At 36.2% G+C, this 19,682-nt stretch overlaps 1 protein-coding gene across 4 annotated transcripts in view; it reads left to right on the top strand.

The window, feature by feature from the left end:
* The window catches only part of LOC124369031 (protein strawberry notch), an 89,795-nt gene that overhangs the window by 45,186 nt on the left and 24,927 nt on the right, over positions 1 to 19,682 (top strand). For all 4 annotated transcript variants that reach the window (XM_046826706.1, XM_046826710.1, XM_046826708.1 and 1 more), the window contains exons 11-14: positions 700 to 853; positions 2,803 to 2,963; positions 7,089 to 7,208; positions 16,635 to 16,807. In XM_046826706.1, coding sequence (XP_046682662.1) covers positions 700 to 853; positions 2,803 to 2,963; positions 7,089 to 7,208; positions 16,635 to 16,807 — 608 coding nt within the window. The remainder of the gene's footprint in view (positions 1 to 699; positions 854 to 2,802; positions 2,964 to 7,088; positions 7,209 to 16,634; positions 16,808 to 19,682) is intronic.

Genomic DNA, 19,682 nt, shown 5'->3' on the forward strand with positions numbered 1-19,682 from the left:
AAGTAATATTCACGACTTTTTTACATTATTAATAGTTTTAATGGTGTCAATTTTTGAATTTGTTAACCAAACCATAACTTGTAACTTCAATCTCAATGTGTTTAGAAATATTTTAAATAAATAATGTCAAATATTGTTATAAATGTTATAAAACATTTTCAGAGTGAATTAAAATTATTTAAATCATGTCATAATATAATTAACAGTTGTATCTATTAAAGTTGTACTTCTATTATAATTGTGACACAATCATTCATATTTAATCAAATTGTGTCTTTATATTGCAGTTCTTTTGTGCTGCATGAAGTTAGGCGTTTGCTTGCGCCATGTTTGTTTGTACCATATTACTCTGTGATAATGAAGCAGAATTATTGGTATTGAGGGATCAATTTTTGTGTATCAAGAATGTATCCATCTCCAGGAATCCAAAGTTTAAATTAATTAATATATTAATTTTATTTAGAATAAATTAAATAAATATCCAAAAATATTCCTGCACAACATAATTTTGTGTTTAAAACGATTCCACCTGAGTAAAAAAAAATTTCATGTGGGTTTTCCATTTTTCCTTACTCAACTACAATTTAAACGGAATATTTTTTGTTGTATGTGACAAGATAAGGTATAAACTGAAATAAATCTTGTTTGGGAGTAGACAAATGTTATCTCTGGTAAAGTTAGATGTGTGTTATGATGTAGAGGTGTTGGTGCGATGGAAATAGTAGCCATGGACATGAAGCTACGAGGCATGTACATCGCTCGTCAGCTCAGCTTTCACGGAGTAGCGTTCAAGATAGAAGAGGTCCCACTATCTCCAGATTTCGTGAAAGTTTATGATGATTCTGTCTCACTTGTAAGTCATATCAATCTATTCTTTACAATTAAAAAAGATTTGATTAGGTGTGAATATAAGTAAGGTAAGCTTATTCTTTTAAAAAATGATGAAAGAATCAAGATTTAATTTTATTAATTAAATAAGTAGAATATAAACAAATGTTAAATGGTTTTTAAAACCTATTTATCTACATCTCATACCTATTTTGTTAATATAATTTATCTAGACTTTTAGCATCTGAATGTTTAGTAAATTCTCCTTGAAATTACAATGGCTAGCAAATTCTTCAACACAAATAATTCCAATAACACAAACTATAATAAACAATAACAATAAATATAAACCAGCAATTAAAAATATATTTCTTTCTTAAAGTTCATTGCCTATTAACATTTGTAAACTTCAGTACATTTACTTTATAAATGAATAATTTTTTGGTAAAAGAAATGTTTCTTAAAAAGGTTTTGCCTGTATTTTACAGTTTTGAATTTTGCAAAAACAAGAACTAAAATTGGTTACCATAGAAAGAAATCTTATACAGTACAAGTTCATTTGTCAGGATTATTTGGGACTGGAAGTTATCGGGATGAATGAAAATCTGGATAAAACGGGAATACAGTAAACACTCAATAGGTTTACAGATAATAAGACATTTTTTTTACAAATATAATAGTAAAAAACCGATTTATTATTTTTTTTACAGCCCCTAGTCATAGAGAAAAGAATTAAAATAACAAGTAATGATAAATGTTCAGTTTTGTAAAAATTTAGTCAGTCTCTTTTGTTTAACATTTGTATACTACACAATGAGTACGACCACACAGATGTTTCCAGACCATCATTTCCACTCATGAAATGTTGGACTGTTGCTCAAAATAAAAAATCACTGTGATATCTGAATAAGTCATGACATCTTTTGGTTTTTCATTATCCATAATCATTTTAACTGTCCTTGGCTTGGCTACAAAGTAACCAGATTAGGGATGCAACATTAAATTTTAACTTTTTCACTACTTCCAAGACTATCCTTAACTTTACCCGTCAATACCTTCTCTCCATATGGTTTGTCCACTGGTCTTGTCATTTTTATTCATAGTTCATTGAGAAATAATTTACTGGCCAAAGGGAAGAATGTTTTCAGCTTATTTTATTTCTTAATTTTAAGAAGAAATTCAGTTTTATTGGTATTACTATTTGCCATATATGATTCATTTTATGTGCCTATTATTTGTATGATGTGAATGATGTAATTATGGTGTGATCACCTAACCATTAAATCGAGAAATAAATTTCAAGTATGTATGTGAAATGAATATTATATTAAAACCCTTTTTTCTAAAAAAGTGTCATAGTCTTCTGTCTTTTATTTGTACAACAATCATTAACTGTGAGTTATGAGTTATGTTTTTGTGCCACAATTGTTTATGATGTGTTGTTTTAAGTCTCTGCTTATGGCAATTATTTGTACAATGTCTAGTCACGTCTTTCGCCATAGTTGCTCATTCTGTATTAGTTAATGTCGTATGCAGTTGTGATGCGAGGTACTGGATTTGTTTACCACTACATCCACCTTCTTGCTGTATAGAACTGTAATATACTCGACTAGATTTTCAGATATATCGATGTTATGAATAAGTGAGTATCAAATGTTAGATTCAACCCTACTCTATAATTCAGTTTAATTTGTATAGTGGTACCAAATTCTAAGAGTTGCCGTTATTGATAAGAAATCAGGAACAATCACCTAAATAAAAATTAGATACATAATCTATCATATATTGTTAACTTTCTCTTCCCTCACATGAAATTTAACATAAGCTAGTAATGGTAAAATTTTATACTTATTGTGACTTGCTATCCCAACTTTTTCATTGCTCCATTCATATTTGTCTTGTTCCCTATTGATTTAAGCTAACCCATGGAAGCATTCAATGAGCTTTTGAATAAGGTTTTCTGTTGTTGTCTAGTGGGTGGAAGCAATGCAGAGGTTTCAAGAAGCTGCGGAACTTATAGATGCTGAAAATCGAATGAAGAAAACAATGTGGGGACAGTTCTGGTCATCTCACCAGCGATTCTTCAAATACCTCTGTATAGCAGCTAAAGTGAAGCATGCTGTTCAGACAGCCAGGTTTGTATAGTACTTGCACATGCATCAAGTGTAGTAGGAAAACAATGTAGGTGTTCTGGTCATCACTTCTACGGTCCTTCAAATACCTCTCTATAGCAGCTAAGGTTTAGAAAAGATTTCTGAACTTTAAAAAAACAGTTTCAAACTTTCAATAGTGTCCAGAAGAGCAATGTATTTCATAGTCCTGCAAGCATACAACGTTTAGGAATACAAATTCTGAGACCATACACAACTACAACTACTCGTATACATACAAAACAACCGTAAGAGAATCACAAAAAAATAAAATCGGAATATATGAAACATTGTTCTGTACAGTTGTAAAGTGGAAATCAAACCTTACAAATTTATTACGTAATGCAGCTTACATTGATGATCTTTTTTTAATATGTTACAGGATTAGAAGCAAAAATATTGATATGGAAATGGTGAGTAGGGAAATGTCTGCTACGAGGTGTGTTCAAAAAGTAAGTACCGTAAAAATAAACGAAACAATTTTTTTCCAACACAATTTTATTTGTACATGAAAGCCCCAACCTTAAACTATTTTTCGACTTAATTTCCACCGATGTTCAAACACTTGTCGTAGCGGGTGATCAATTTGTCTATACCCTCTTCGTAAAGGTTCCTGTCAACCAATGTAGCCATGACTCCATGGCAGTTTTCACTTCATCGTCGGTTTCAAAGCGTTGGCCTCCTAGCTCGTGCTTCTTGTGCAGGAACAAGTGGTAGTCAGACGGTGCTAAGTCCAAGCTGTAGGGTGGGTGATCGAACTGCTCCTAACGAAATTCTCAAACCAATGTTTTGAGTGTCAACAGCGGTATGGGGCCGAGCATTGTCATGGAGCAACATAATTCCGTTACTGAGCCTTTCTCTCTGTTTGTCTTGAATTGCCCGCCTTAGTTTTCTTAAGATTTTGCAATACCTTGCCGCATTAATGGTTTCACCTCTTGGGAGAAAATCAATCAGCAAAACACCTTTCTGATCCCAAAAGACAGTGTACATGATTTTTTATGCAGACATCGTCTTGAATTTGTGTTTCTTCGGAAATTGCATGTGTCCCCACTTCATTGACTGCTGTTTGGATTCCGGTGTGACATGACAGACCCAAATTTCATCACCTGTCATAATTTTGTTTAAAAAATCCTCACCATCATCACTGTACCGTGTGAGAAAAGTCAAAGCACTTCCGAGTCTCTTGGTTTTGTGCACGTCAGTGACAATTTTTGGAACCCAATGGGGACACGGCTTGCGATAACTTAAGCGGTCCGTAACAATTTCGTACAAAAGAGTGCGTCTGTTCTCTTGGACTTTTTCGCCAACTGGGTGTACTGGATCATCGGTGACGAGAAAAGGCCAAACACTCTGATTCTCATCATGCACATTTGTTCGACCACTATTGAAAATTCTAAACCACTTTCTCACCATTCCTTCACTCGTCATGTCTTCTCCGTAAACATCTCATAGTTGACGATAAATTTCAGCCGGTTTCACATTCTTTGTGTTCAAAAATCTTATTACAGAACGAATCTCGCAATCAGTGGGATCACTAATTATCTTAAACATTTTAAACGTTCTGAGAAAATTGAAAACACAACTAAAATGGTGTGAGTCTATAGCCAGTGAACAAGGACGACTAGTGCGCATGCGCGGAACACCGATTGCAGCGCTATGGCGGCAGTAGAATGAAACACTACTTACTTCCTGAACACACCTCGTACAATCAGAATTGATAGCAAAGTAACAAAGGGGAAAAAATCAAGATAAAAGTATTAATCTATGCAGATAGCCATGGGAAAAATTTGTCTTGGCACTAAAATAAAAGGGAACTACTTTTTGTAGCCATAGCTTTTATCAGACCTGGTGGACGCTCTGAACACATTACAAATAATATAATATTCGTTGAATAATATAATATGTTTGACGGTTTGACATACCTGGTTTTTGAGTACACCAGAATATCAGTTGGATTTTAACCAGGCCTGATAAGATAAATTTTGGAGAAAAATGGTGGATAAGCTATAATAAGCAACGCCAAGAAAGGGGCTTTTGCGTCTGACATGTTGCACAGCAATGGCAGAATGAGTTGAGGGCTGAGCGGAGGAGAAACATTTACTGTCTAGAATTAGCGGCAGATAAGCGGCATCGTGTGGTACCGCCCTGCCGTTCACGTCTGTCGTGATTGTTCCCCATATGTACAAAGCAAACATTAAACTTTTAAGTCGCCACTCAATCCAGCGCTTACAGCCCACTGCTTACCACTCGTATCGCGGCCGAAACCTCGGTTGGTCTATGAATGATTGTTCATATTACATAGGTTAAAACAAAGAAAGTGGTGTTATGTTTTGATATCACGGTCACATCCAAACCTCGACTGTTTACACTGGCAAAAAATTGCAATTTTTGTGTACAACTGTAAAGATCGTGTCTTCAACGGGTGCAGGAGCTCGCGAGCGCTGCCACAACCAGTGTAAGACAATTGTTTGCAAGAACTGGAGATCAGCTCGATTATTAAAATTTCAATTATAAACATTGCTGAGACATCACTGCCGTGTGTAAACAGATTTCGTATTGACTCTTGGAACAACAAGCGGTACAACTGCTGCAAGTTGTACAAGTACTTGTGACAGTTCTCGTGTGTAAAATTGTTTATCTTGTTCACATTATGCGACAGTAGTTGTGCAGATTCTCTCGCAACTGTACTTTCCAGTGTAAACTGCAGCTTATGTTGTCGCCAGTCTACAGATGGCCAGCCGACCGAATCAAACACGCACGTGTTTGTCCTCAGAGCGGGATTGGTTGGACGAGTGCTGCACACCGTGCTGCTCCATACTAGAAACAGTAATGCTCCACATCCAGTGTAACAGAAAAGTGAGAATGAGACATGACGTTGTCAAACTTCAGTGTTTAAATAACCGCAAATATTTTCAATAAGTATTCACTGAGCAGTGTATGGAGAAATTGTAATATTGTTAAATCAGGGGACAGGAATCTTCTGAATTAAAAGCATGTTTGTTTGACAATATTCTAAAATTATCTGGTAGCTGGTTAGTATTTTTAATTTCCATTTATTTAAAACCCCCTAATATGTTAGTATTATTTGAAGTGCCGTAGTAAGAGTTAATAGTGTAAACAACAGAATGGTATAAGTTTGATCAGCCTGGCAGTATGACAAATCAATTTTAACACAGAATAATCATTTGGTGGCCGCTGCTTGTACCAGTCGCCAGATACAATGCAGATGAGTTTATACTGTTAATCTGCGTTGACATTTTTATTAACTATCTGTAGCATTGTTTCGTGTGATTTGTATTAAGTTGAGAAAATGTTGACTATTGCTATTTTAAGCATTAACCCTTCAAGGTGGGAGTATTTAAATGCAAGCCGGACCCTGCTGCGGGACTATTTTTCCAGATCGCGCCATATTTTCGCAAGCTTTTACAAAAACCTTTTTATCTCGGGCTGTAGACACTTTATCAACACAATTTTTTTATTGAATTACAAAAAGAAAAATTAAATGCAATAACACTCCCGAAAATAACCTCACTCTAACCAAACAAAGATATATATACCCAACACGTTGCTGCACATTTCACAATAACCTACATTATAAATGTAAGTTATACACACTCCTACGTGATTCTAAAGTTACAACACTGATTGGGATAACTATAAAATGTAGCTTGCCATTATATTATTCAACAAAATAATATTAAAAACACAAGACAACAATCACAGAACGCATTGCATAGCAACTAGTTACACCGGCGCGAACGAACTGAGTACGCACAATGTCAAGGTCAGATGCTCAGTTTTGTAAACAATACAGCTGTCTCTGTCGCACTCATTTTCGACTGCAAACAGCTGCAAAAGATCGACCAACTCATAGACAACGTATTCCATATAGCCCGAGTCCGATATAGTTCACCAAAATAACGACAGGTTTCACCACATGACGGAATGTCGTCATGACGTTAAATACACGTCAAACCGCAGCTGACTACACTTTTGGGATGACGTTTTATACACGTCAAACCAGCTTGAAGGGTTAAAAGGGTTATTGCAGGTGTGGGTATGTAACTATTAAGTTATGAAGAGTCACAATTTGATTGAATGATGTTACAGAGAAGCTGTTAAGTGCGGCAAGTGTGTTGTGATCGGTCTGCAGTCGACAGGAGAGGCTCGCACTCTCGAACAGCTTGAGAGAGATGACGGAGAACTTTCAGACTTTGTCTCAACAGCTAAGTTAGTCCCTAACTTTCTTTCTTCACGATTAAAATACACCTTAGTACCATAGAATACCTAGTTGAGTAAAACTCACCTTAGTTCACCATAGAATATTTAAGTAAAACACACAGTAGTTCATTATAGAATAGTTGTATTAAGTCTGTAGCATCAACTTGTAATTTTCAGAAGACTATGAACTCACATTACAAATGTTAATTTACATATTTTGTTGGTTTTGATTTTAAATAGTTATGAAATGATAAACAGTAGCATAATCATTGCCCAATTTAAATTATATTTCTTGTACTGTGAAAATTATGTACTGATTTATACTCAGTCAGATTGCTGGTATAAATTTGAATTTTGGAATGGCTCAGTACAACGCTAAGGTATCCTAAAATAAAGAATTGTACAAGAATATTATAAAACTTAACAAAAAAATACTGATACAAATAGTAGACAATAATCATGATTCTTTTATCCTAAACTTTATTATCAATACAAGGTTGGAATTCTTCTTATTTCAGTTGAAACATAGTCATTAAAGCACCTGGTCATTGTTTATTTAAATGTGTTGTTTTAATAAAACTAAATAATTAAAATGAATATCAGGGGGGAAACCTGTACGAACATTCAGGTAGGTGGAAACAATAGTTACCATATAAGACTGCCAGACTACAAAGGCTAAATGTTTCAAATCCACTCACCCTCTACTCAATCATAACACATTTATAGATAATTACTTTAAGGATTTTTAGCTTCCTTATGCATCATAAATCAGTAGTTGCACCCAAGTATCAACTGCCCAATCAACACCCACTGTCACAGCCAGCTTTGATATTGATTACTGTATTATTATTATTAAACACTCTTGCAATTACTAATTTACAACTTAACCCTTCAAGGACAGATATGGATATATCTCCTAAAGACTGTGTTCATAGCGGACACCTTGTAGGTATATCTACTTAAAGGTACAATTTTCATGAAGAGAGTAAAACAAGCTTATTCATCCTAAGCTCTAGTGTGGTGGCCAATCTATCATAATACTTATCCTCTGCCAAGAAGTTATTACCTGACATGCATATATAAATGGATTAAGTTGCTCACTAGTGTTTGCATCATCACCTTCCAAAACCTGTTGGAACTAATTATAAAAATTACATGTTGAATTACCACTGGGAAGCTTATTGCATGTTTCTGCATCATCCAGACATGCACGTCTGAATGAGATCAAAAGCTGTATGGGATCTTATAAACACAGAAAGAAATGCCAAACAACCTAGTCAAAACTGCCCTAAGCTCAACATCAACAATACAGTTGTTGACAATCCTATTCAGGTAGCTGACCAATTCAACACTTACTTTACTCAGATAGCAGAAGTAACAGTTCAACAGAACAATCAACAATTGGGAGGCTGCAGACTGGAAGAGGATCAAAACCCTTCAAACACTCCTTTAACACAATCATTTTATCTGACTCCCACAACATGCAAAGAAGTAAATCAAGTCATACATAGCTTAAAAAACAAACCATCCAGTGGCATAGACGAATTCTCATCAAAAACCGTAAAGCATTGTGCAGAAGAATTAACTACCCCTCTCACATCCATAATAAATAAATCTTTCTCATTAGGGCAGTTTCCAACCAAACAAAGTCTCCAGGGTATATCCAAAGCATAAAAAAGGACCAAAAACCGACCCAAAAAATTACAGGCCCATATCATTAATTTCAACTTTTTCAAAAATTATAGAAAAAAAAGTACTAAACAGGTTAATGACCCATCTCAAAAATCAAGCCTTAATTACTGATTGTCAGCATGGATTCCAAAAAGGAAAATCAACTATTTCTGCCATCATAAGCCTTGTTGAGTCTATAATCGACAGCATAGATGAAGGACAATTTGTAACAGCCTTATTTTTAGACTACAGCAAGGCTTTCGACTGTTTGGGACATGAGCTGATCTCTAAAAAACTTATAACTTTAGGAGTAAGAGGCTTAGAAAACAAATGGTTTGTCAGCTACCTTAAAGAGAGATCCCAAGTTGTAGACATCCAACATACTACAGCTGGCCTTACTACCATGTTCAGATCAGATCCTAAACCAATAACAAGAGGAGTTCTTCAGGGATCTGTGCTGGGACCTATTCTATTCATTTTGTTGACTAACGACTTCCCAGCTCTAATTCACAACTACAGTACCAGCTGCATAATGTATGCAGACGATACAACCCTCCTTTTAAAAAATGACACAGCTCAAGAATTGTACGACAACTCTGTTGCATCTCTTCAAAAAGCCATAGCCTACAGTAAACAAAATGATTTAGCAATAAACCCTGACAAGACAACACAAGTACATTTTAGCAGAAAAAAAATTCTACCCACTAGTATCCCCAATGTAGCAGTGGCTGATCAGATTAAGTTTCTAGGAATAACTCTAGATAATGGACTCACATGGGCAAACCATGTAAACAACATCTGCAATAAAATCAGCACTGGTGTCTATGTTGTTAAACGCATTAAATGGGTTGGCACTCAGGAAGCGGCAAAAATGGCATACTACGCTCTAGTAGAATCTCATATTAGATATGGTCTTACAATCCGGGGAAGCTCCTCGGGAAATCTGAAGAGAGTACTTGTACTACAAAAGAAGGCAATTAGGACAGTTGCAAACCTGGAGTCCCAGCAAAGCTGTCGTCAAGCCTATCAGACCCTAGGCATACCAACAGTACCTGCGCTCTACATCTATGAAGCCATTTTATATGCAGACACACTAAACCTGCAGACTCACATGAACCTTCACAGCTACCCCACACGCCATGCCTCTAGATTCGTCCTACCCCAACATAGAACAGCCCTCTTCGAGAAAAAACCGTCATACGTAGACCAAAAACTGAAAAAACCTCCTTCCATACCACCTCCGGACCCTGACTGGCAACAGACTGAAGAGCTTGCTTAAAGAATTCCTGTTGAAGAATCCTGTGTACAAGATAGAAGAGTTCCTGGAATTAATGAAACACATCTCCTTAATTCTACTTATTGTAACTTGTCAAATTACTGTTCTTAATGTTCATGTAATAAATAAATAAATAAAATAAAATAAAAAAAGATTAACATGTCCGTTGCCATTAATTGTCTCTACTCGACAAACACTGATGATTTTCACCACACACTTCGAGTGCAGGCTCTCTAAACACATGTTATACGAGGTCCAATCAAAAAGTATCCGACCTCGTCGTGTATCGCGGCTTCTGCTGCCAATAATGAGATAAGATTTGTTGCGACAATAGTTCCTACTATGATAAGGAAAGGTACAAAGTCTTATCTTGATCCCTCGACTGGTTCGCCGGAGACGGGTCAGTATGTACTGATAAGTCAAGTGCGCGTATCGGTTTTCTCTAACTGTGAAGATGACGGAAAAAGTGGAACAACGTTATTGCATTAAATTTTGCGTGAAACTCGGAGAAAAACAAAGTGAGACCATTCGGAAAATTCAGCTAGCATTCGAAAATGAGGCAATGAGTGTTACGCATATTAAAGAGTGGTATAACCGTTTCAAAAGTGGTCGAACCTCGGCAGAAAGTGACGCGCGTTCGGGCCGACCAAAAACAAGTCGAACTCCGGAAATCATCGAGAAAGCAAAAGTTTTGATCTGTGAAAATCGTTGAATGACTGTGGAGGAAGTAAGTACTGAGTTAGATGTCAGTTTCGGATCAGCTGAAGCAATTTTAACGGATGACTTGGGATTGCGCCGGGTAGCCGCAAAATTTGTGCCAAAATTGCTGACAGACGAGCAGAAGCAACGGCGATTGGATGTTGCCGAGGACATGCTGCAATTTTGTGAGGATGATGCGGACTTTTTGACATCGATAATAACTGGAGACGAAAGTTGGGTCTATGGATATGACCCTGAGACCAAATTTCAGTCATCACAATGGCAGTCTCCCCAGGATCCTCGGCCAAAAAAAGCAAGGCAAGTTCGAAGCAATGTCAAAGTGATGCTTACTGTTTTTTTCGACCACCGTGGAGTTGTGCACCATGAATATGCCCCTGAGGGTCAAACTGTGAATGCACAGTACTATTTAAGTGTCCAACGTCGCTTCCGAGATGCGATTCGCCGCAAAAGACCTAACTTGTGGGCGTCTCAAAATTGGCGGCTACACCACGACAATCCGCCAGCTCATTCTTTCCCAGCTCATTCTTCCCAGCTCATTCAAACTTTTTTGGCGAAACACGGCACTCCGCAAGTTCCTCAGCCTCCGTACTCTCCAGATATGGCTCCATGCGATTTTTGGCTCTTCCCCCACCTCAAAAAACCATTGAAAGGCACCAGATTTGAAAGTCGAGAAGCAATTATGAAAAAAACGACGGCTGATCTCATGGCGATGCCGAAAAGTGATTTTCAAGACTGCTTCCAGAAGTGGAAACATCGCTGGAATCGTTGTGTTGCTTCTCAGGGTGCTTATTTTGAAGAAAATTAACGCCAGCTTTTTTCAGGTAACTTCAGTTTTACGTTGCACCAAAAGGTAGGATACTTTTTGATTGGACCTCGTACATGGCTCTTTTTTTAACACTGCCCATTTTTAGTGATTAAAAAAAATTATACTCAGAAAATGTATTTGGTTATGAGGCACTTACATGAATGGATTCCACTTTCCCTTTCTTTCTAGTAGAATAAAAAGTATTTAATCATTTGAAAAGTGTTAAAATTGTTTGTAATATTATTTAAAAAATTTATAAATCATGTTTATATTTCAAATAAATTAATCTAAATATGTAAACACCGCAATGTTTCATGTGCACATAACCACTTCCAATATCTTTTACCAAACATTACTAGACTTTGTAAATGTTTTTAAGTTAAGATTGAGTTGATAAAAATAAACAAAAATGAAAACGTATTTTTTGTTGTAAACCAGTAGAAATAATACAATGTGTACATTTTTTGGTGAATTGTATTACTAACATCCATAAAGATGTCACGAAATGAGCAAACCTTTTGCAGATATGGACATTGTAATCTAGTTAGTTACTACATTGAAAACATAACAATCTAGGACGTGATTCACATTCTCAAGTTTTTTCACTGCAATGTTTGAACATAAAATTTGTAATCAAAGTGTTACCAACTTCAACTACTAAAACTATTTTTGAAAAGAGACCATCCGTCCTCTTTTCATTGGGATCCCAACTATCATTAAAAACTTGTCAACACATGTCGCAATATCAACCCGTTTTTGTCAAGTTGAGGTTAGTTTTGTCTTGTTCTTTGCTTCATCACAGTTGGCATAGATAAGTTTTTAAAATGTTGACAATCTGGTCCTTCAATCAGTGGTTCTAAACCTAAAGTTTTTAAAAGTAGTGAAAGTGTTGTGAAAACTGTTACTGAGACTACTGAACGTACACGTACACCTACCGATGCACAGTAATTTGAATGTAAAACCTGTGGCTTATTTTAAAAATAGAGAAAGTGAGCTGCAAGAAAGCAAAAGACCAATGAGCTCATTTTCATCTTTAAACACCAGGGCAGTTGAAGTCTTGTATAAAGTTAATTTAAGAAACGCTCAAAAAGCTAAGCCTCATTCGATTGGTGAATCTCTAATATTACCAGTTGCCAAAGATATACAGGGTGGAAAAAAAGTATGGAAACGCTTTTCACTAATTTTGTATGGCTTCACTTATACAAATTAAATTTTGTACATCGCCACTTGTATTAAGAACTAGTTTTTTGAGACACGTGGGGACATTTTATCTTTTCAGGGGGACGGCCCGTGAGGAGTCGGACGAAAATCTTAAATGTAAGCATAGGCCGAGTTTTGGTATCAAATTAAAGGTCTAGTAAAGAGAAACTCATTACCGCAAACCGCACTTAAAAAGGTTGAACCCTATCCAGAGTACGGGCCGTTTGAATTTCATAAGTAACGTTTGATTAATTATTATTTCTCCGCAATTTCACAGTCTCAAGTAAACTGTTCTGACTGAAAATGACACTTTATGGAACACAATTATCCAAAACAATTACATTAAAAATTATCTATGTATTACAAAAAATATCCATACCTTTTAAATGAGGTGCTCAAACTGCTCTCCTGAACACTTGTTGGCAATGAGCTAGTCTATTATAAAAACCTACTGCAGTCACATTTTGAAGCATCTCGGGTGTAATTCTTCTTGCTTCTTCTAATAAACGATTTGTCAGCTCCTCAATGTTGGCTGGTTTAGTTTTATACACATTATCTTTTAAGAAGCCCCACAAAAAGAAATCTAGTGGATTAAGATCCGGGTGACCTAGCCGGCCACTCAACGGTACCCCTGCGACCAATCCAACGGTTAGGAAACACTTCATCTAACAGATTGCGCACCCGCAAATAGTAATGGGGCGGTGCTCCATCTTGCTGAAACCATACTGCATTAAAATTTGCCCCAAGAAGATCACGCACTGCTGGCAAAATGTTATTTGTCAACATATTGAAATAAATTTCGCCTGTTAGATTTCCATCTATCACAAACGGTCCTACAATTTTATTGTTTATTATTCCAGCCCACATATTCACTTTCTGAGGCCTTTGTGTGTGGCCTTCTATCATCCAGTGTGGATTATGTTCGGCCCAGTAACGGCAATTATGCCTATTAACTTGTCCATTAACAAAGAATGTAGCTTCATCTGAAAACAATATCGAACTTAAAAAATTTTGAATTTCGTCACACTTTCTCATCATTATTTCGCAAAAATTCAGTCCTTCGATCAAAATCATCATCTGCAAGTTCTTGGGTTAGGGTTACTTTAAAAGGGTGATACTTGTTTTTGTGTAAAACATTCAACACTGAGGTATGGCTCCATATCAAGATCTTCTGCAGCCACTCTGGCCGAGGTGCTGGGATTCTCAACAAATGTTTGGAGTACATCAAAGATTTTTGTTCATTTGTTGCCGATTTAGGCCTGCCACTTCTTTCGCGATCTTTGACTGTTCTAGTTTCTTCAAATCTCTTTACTGTCTTAAACACTGTTGACTTACAAATAGGGGGTCTATCAAGAAAAGTGTCATTAAACAAATGCGCTGTTTCTTCATAGGGACGAACTAGATATCCATGCCCACGCATCATAAGCAGCGTGATTCTCTCAAACTCACTAAGTGACATTGCTTTTAAAAACTAGTAGAATAAAATATAAACACTTAAGTAAAAAAAAATTATAACTATCGCAGTACCTTCTAGTGAAGACTTTCAACTTTATCTTACGTGGACGAAATTATAACGTAGACTAAAAACCAAGCTGATATTAAAAATACAAAACTGTGGAGTGTTGCTGTGACAGTACTGTTTGTATTGCCTAAACCAGTTTATGTTTGCCTGAGATAATAAAAGGGCTGGAGGGACTGGACCTTGACCTCATGTTGACAAGGAGTTACGGTGGTATTATTGAATACTCTCAGTTTCTTGAAGACAAGACAGGAAAACCCCTATTTACTGTTATCCAACAAATGTAGAGGTAAAAAATTAATTTTTTGTTGGAAATTGATTTTCAAATTTACATAACCGACATAAAACATACTACTGAAAGTAAATTAGTTACTTCACAAGACAAAATTACTAAATTTCTTTGTCATGAAATTCATACGGGCCCGTACTCTGGATAGGGTCAACCTTTTTAAAGTGCGGTTTGCGGTAATGAGTTTCTCTTTACTAGACCTTTAATTTGATACCAAACTCGGCCTATGCTTACATTTAAGATTTTCGTCCGACTCCTCACGGGCCGTCCCCTGAAAAGATAAAATGTCCCCACTTGTCTCAAAAACTAGGTTCTTAATACAAGTGGTGATGTACAAAATTTAATTTGTATAAGTGAAGCCATACAAAATTAGTAAAAGCGTTTCCATACTTTTTTTCCACCCTGTAAGTTTCTTCCATTTTAGGACATAAAGAAGCAAAGCTTCTTGATGTTGTTTCTTAATCTAACAACTCTGTAGCACGGAGAGTGAAAGACACGGCACTAGATGTAAAATACATGTTAATTAAGAAAGTAAACGACAGTCCATATTTTTCACAGCAAAGTTATTAGACAACAGATATAACCAATGTGCCAAATTTGCTGTGTTATGTTAGGTATGAAGACGTTAGTGGGGTAAATGAAGATCTGCTATTTCGTATTTTGGTTTTTTGGTATTACCGACACATGCAACTAGTGAAGATATTTTTGTAAAGTTAAATGGTTTTATAACTGAGCATAATCTGTATTGGAAGAAGTGTGGGACTTTGTATCACTGGAGCCGTTGCAGTGATAAGTTGTCATGCTGAAGTTGTAGCTAGAATAAAACAAGTGGCTGCCCAAGCAACATTCACTCACTGTTGTTTGCATCGAGAAGCTTTGATAAGCAAAAATTGCCCTGAGAGCTTGAAGAAGGTTTTGAGCCAAGCCGTAAAAACAGTAAACTTCATTTCATTAAGACATGTGTTTTACAATACCGATTGTTTGCGATATTATGCGATGAAATGAGTGGTTTGTACAAACAGCTGTTGCTGCACACAGATGTCAAATGGCTGTTGAAAGGGAAAGTATTGACACGTTTGTTTGAGCTGCGCCACGAAGTTTTCATGTTTTTGTCTGACACTAATTTTGAATTGAAAGACTGCTTTGCAGATGAATTGTGGCTGCGAACGTTGGCATGTTTGGCAACGATATTTTCTAAGCTTAATGAGCTCAACCAAACCTTGCAAGGAAATTCTAACACTCCTTTTTGGGTTCATGATATAGTAAATGCTATCAAAAAAAATTTGAACCAAGCAGCTAAAGAAGCAGAACAGAAAAAGATATTGTTGTTTCCAACGCTTAAGAATTTTGTTAAAGAAAATGACCAACAACTGTTTGGACTAAATTGTGACTTAGAACTGCAGCAAAAATGTTCTAAAATGTTGCTCATGGAGCTCTGGGTTGAAAGGCATGGGGACTTCGCATAAGTAACTTTCAAAGCAGTTAAATTTTTACTTCCGTTCACAACTTCTTACTTGTACGAGACAGCATTTTTTTCACTTGTGTCTTACGAAAAAATATCGGAATAGACTCAGTGTGGAAAATTATCGTCGTTTAAGACAGTAATCATAAACCAGATATTCCCAAGTTGGCTTGTTATCTTCAAGATCAGCCTTCTCATTGAGGTCTTTTTTTATTTTTTGTATTTTCCTCACAACGTAACCATGTGATGGTTTTTATAATATATCAATAATACTACACAGAATTTTATTTTTCATATTTATACTTATGGTTGGAAAATTGGTTGCTTAGGTTAGCAAAATGGTAAATAATAACATGTTCCATCCATAATTACTTCCAGATAACTAAATGGAACACAAAATATTTTTGTCTTGTGAAGTGGTGCACCAGGAAACATTTTTGAGAAACACTGCCCTAGGGAATATGTTAATAATTTAATGTTTATTGCTTCTCAGGGGAGTTTTGCAGACACTGGTGGAGAAACACTTTCCAGCACCTGACCGCAACCGCATCTCTAGGCTATTGGGGCTGGAAACTCCCCCAAAGAAAGAGAAACATAACCACATGAATGGAGCAGACAATGGGGGTGGGGGAGAGGGTAGCTCAGGTGGAGGCAAACGTAAACCAGGTAATTTTTAGTTAAATAATTCAAACTACATTTCCTCATAAATTGACATGTGTCATCACTGCCACTACATTATCAGATGATTATAGTGGGCAGTGTTCAATTGCTATACCTCAATAAAATGTAATACACAGTCTAGATGATAATCTGTAAATTATGAATGATGCTGCACTCTGCGCAATTTTACCAATATTGTAGTTTTAACCCTTTATTAAGCGTCATGAAAAATTAGACCTGATCTTTGATTAAGTTACAATTTTTTTTAATTTCCAATGTGTAAAGTTAAATGTATTTTTGTTTCTGTGTGTCAAAATAGAGTTATTTAACAGTAAATATCGTAGAATAGCAGTATAGTTGTCACTAATTTTTTTATCATTTATTCAGTAAGTAGGGGAATGAATAAAATCGCACTTTTAATAGTTTTTATTAAAACTAGTGTGCAATAAAAAAGTTTTGTTGTTAAAATATAGCTTATTTTAAGCCAGAACACATTTATGAGTTTTAAATCTCATGTCCCGGAGGACAATTCCTGAGCACCTAATTTTGAAGAACATTTTTTCCTGCTGAACCATCCAATGTGTCAGCACTCCCCGAAATAATTTTTATATACGCCACTGTAATATTATAGCAAAATTTGCACATTCCCCAACAGTAAGTATTCGCCAATAACAGGTGCAAAAATGTTTTTGTAGAGAATTTTAATTTTCTTGTGTGTATTAAAAATAGTATAAAGGATACAAACTCAAAAGGGATTATACGCCAACAATTATTGCTAGATCATAGAGAGAGCCGATGGCCGCACAGTCTAAGGCTTCGGACTTTGGGTCTGAGTTAGAGATAGCGTAGGTTCCATTGTGAATGGCGCGGAGCCATGCCCACTAGACAGTGTTTGGCCAATTAGAAGCCACTGCCACTCCCATTGTAATAGAATTCGAGGCAGGGCAACCCGTCTGTATGTCGCATGACTACTAGAACCATGTAGCGGCAAAATATTCAACTAACATAGTAGTAAGAAAATAAAGAATGCAAAAACGCAGATCCACGGCAATAACGTTTTGAACTTGTAGTGGCCCTCCGCGGATCCGCATTAATAACGCTGGAAAGGTTAAAACAAGTGAGGGAAAGGAAAGACTGATAGGAGATTATGTGTGGCCCAATTCACTTGAGTAAGGATTTTATAACAAAACTTAGTACTTAATTTTTTTGTAGGTACTATAATAAATAAATATTCATAAATATAAATTACTTTAAAATATGATATACAACCAACCATATTTAAAGTTAAAAACAAGAATTATAGTTAAAGAAGTAATTATAAATCAAAGAAGTCAACGGCATCACGGAGTAGTGATGCAATCACAAGATTTCTTTGGGAAAGAAAATTATTAACCGCGAATCATTAGTATTTTTGTTAAGTAAGTTGTTAAAACTGTTTTTTATTTTCCAAAACAAACGTTTTAGTAGATTAACTTTTTAATTTTACTACATGACAATGGCCTGTTAGTAACATGAAATAAATATTGATTAACACATTTGCTGCCGAAAAAATTTGACCGGTCATGGTAAATGCGGGAAAATAATTTTCTTTTTTTAACTTACTTAAAATGAAGTCAGAGCAGTCAAAAAGGTTGTACAAGGTTGTCTAGGTAACCCCACTGCCAGATTTGGTGACGTCATAACTGTGACAACAATAAATTGTTGTCAGCCGCACCTGGCACTGGTCCCCACTTTGTCAGTACTGCAGGACACACTGGGTCTGTTACTCCCGAATGGCACTGTCACTCGCGGAAGACATCTGAAAATAAGTGAACTAAAATAATTCTGTATATGAACTCCTCTCTATACTCGAGCAATTTGGTCTATGTAGTGAGTAATTCCTTGTTGTGTATTTATTATGTAAATTTAAATGGAGAATAAATGTGTGTAGTTTGATTTGTACATGAACAAGAAGATGTTCTATGATGGTACCACCATGGCATTTGGCTGAGTGTCATTGAAGGCTGTGTATGACTCGGTAGGCTGACACAGTTCCTCTGTTGCCTACCAGAGGGGATGTAAAATTTCTTTATGATTACCCGTCTTTCTATCTGTCCACAGGACATCTCTAGGATGAAATGAGTTATAGATTTATAAGTTAGAAAGGTGTCACCTGATACAATGTAATCGTAATAATAATTTCAGTCCAGAACTTGCTTTACATGGTAAAATTCAGCCAGTTCAGAAATTCACTTATGGTTTAAAACGGTTGTTTGGAGCAACCAGCTTTAAAGTTTTTTCTGAAAGGTGGCCGGATTAGCTCTCCTTTCATATCAGGAAAGACATTAAAAAACTTTGGCCCCAGCATATGAAGGCTTCGATTGGAAACAACGTCTGTGTTGAATCAGCAGAGCAAAGTCCCTGACATTCCTCATCTGGTAGGCATGAGTGTCCATGCGATGCTGCAGTTGTGTTGAGGATGCAAGGCATATCACTTCCAGCAAATAGACGTTGATAACTGTTGAAGATTTCCAATTCTTAAAAAGCATCCCTGCAGTTGTACCTCCAGTCAAGATTAACCAGTATTAAATAAGGAGTACGGCTCAAGAACCAGGACAAATTGCCACATACACACACCCACAAATTTATTAGCACAACGGAGGATCAGGGCCAACCCGATACTTGGCTACTTGCCGGTTGCTGTCCCTAGTGTCATTCCTATGTACCTGGCTACACGAATTTGATTTTTGTTCATATTCCGATATAAACAGTTTAGTAAATTACATGTTGTTTGATCTAGAATTACAAAACGTAATCTACTTTCTGAATAGCCCTTGTACTATAGCCTACTGCAAACATAAACACTGCTGTCAATTAGCAATGACCATGTTACAGACCTGCC

This window comes from Homalodisca vitripennis, chromosome X, assembly GCF_021130785.1.
Source record: "Homalodisca vitripennis isolate AUS2020 chromosome X, UT_GWSS_2.1, whole genome shotgun sequence".
NCBI lineage: Eukaryota > Metazoa > Arthropoda > Insecta > Hemiptera > Cicadellidae > Homalodisca > Homalodisca vitripennis.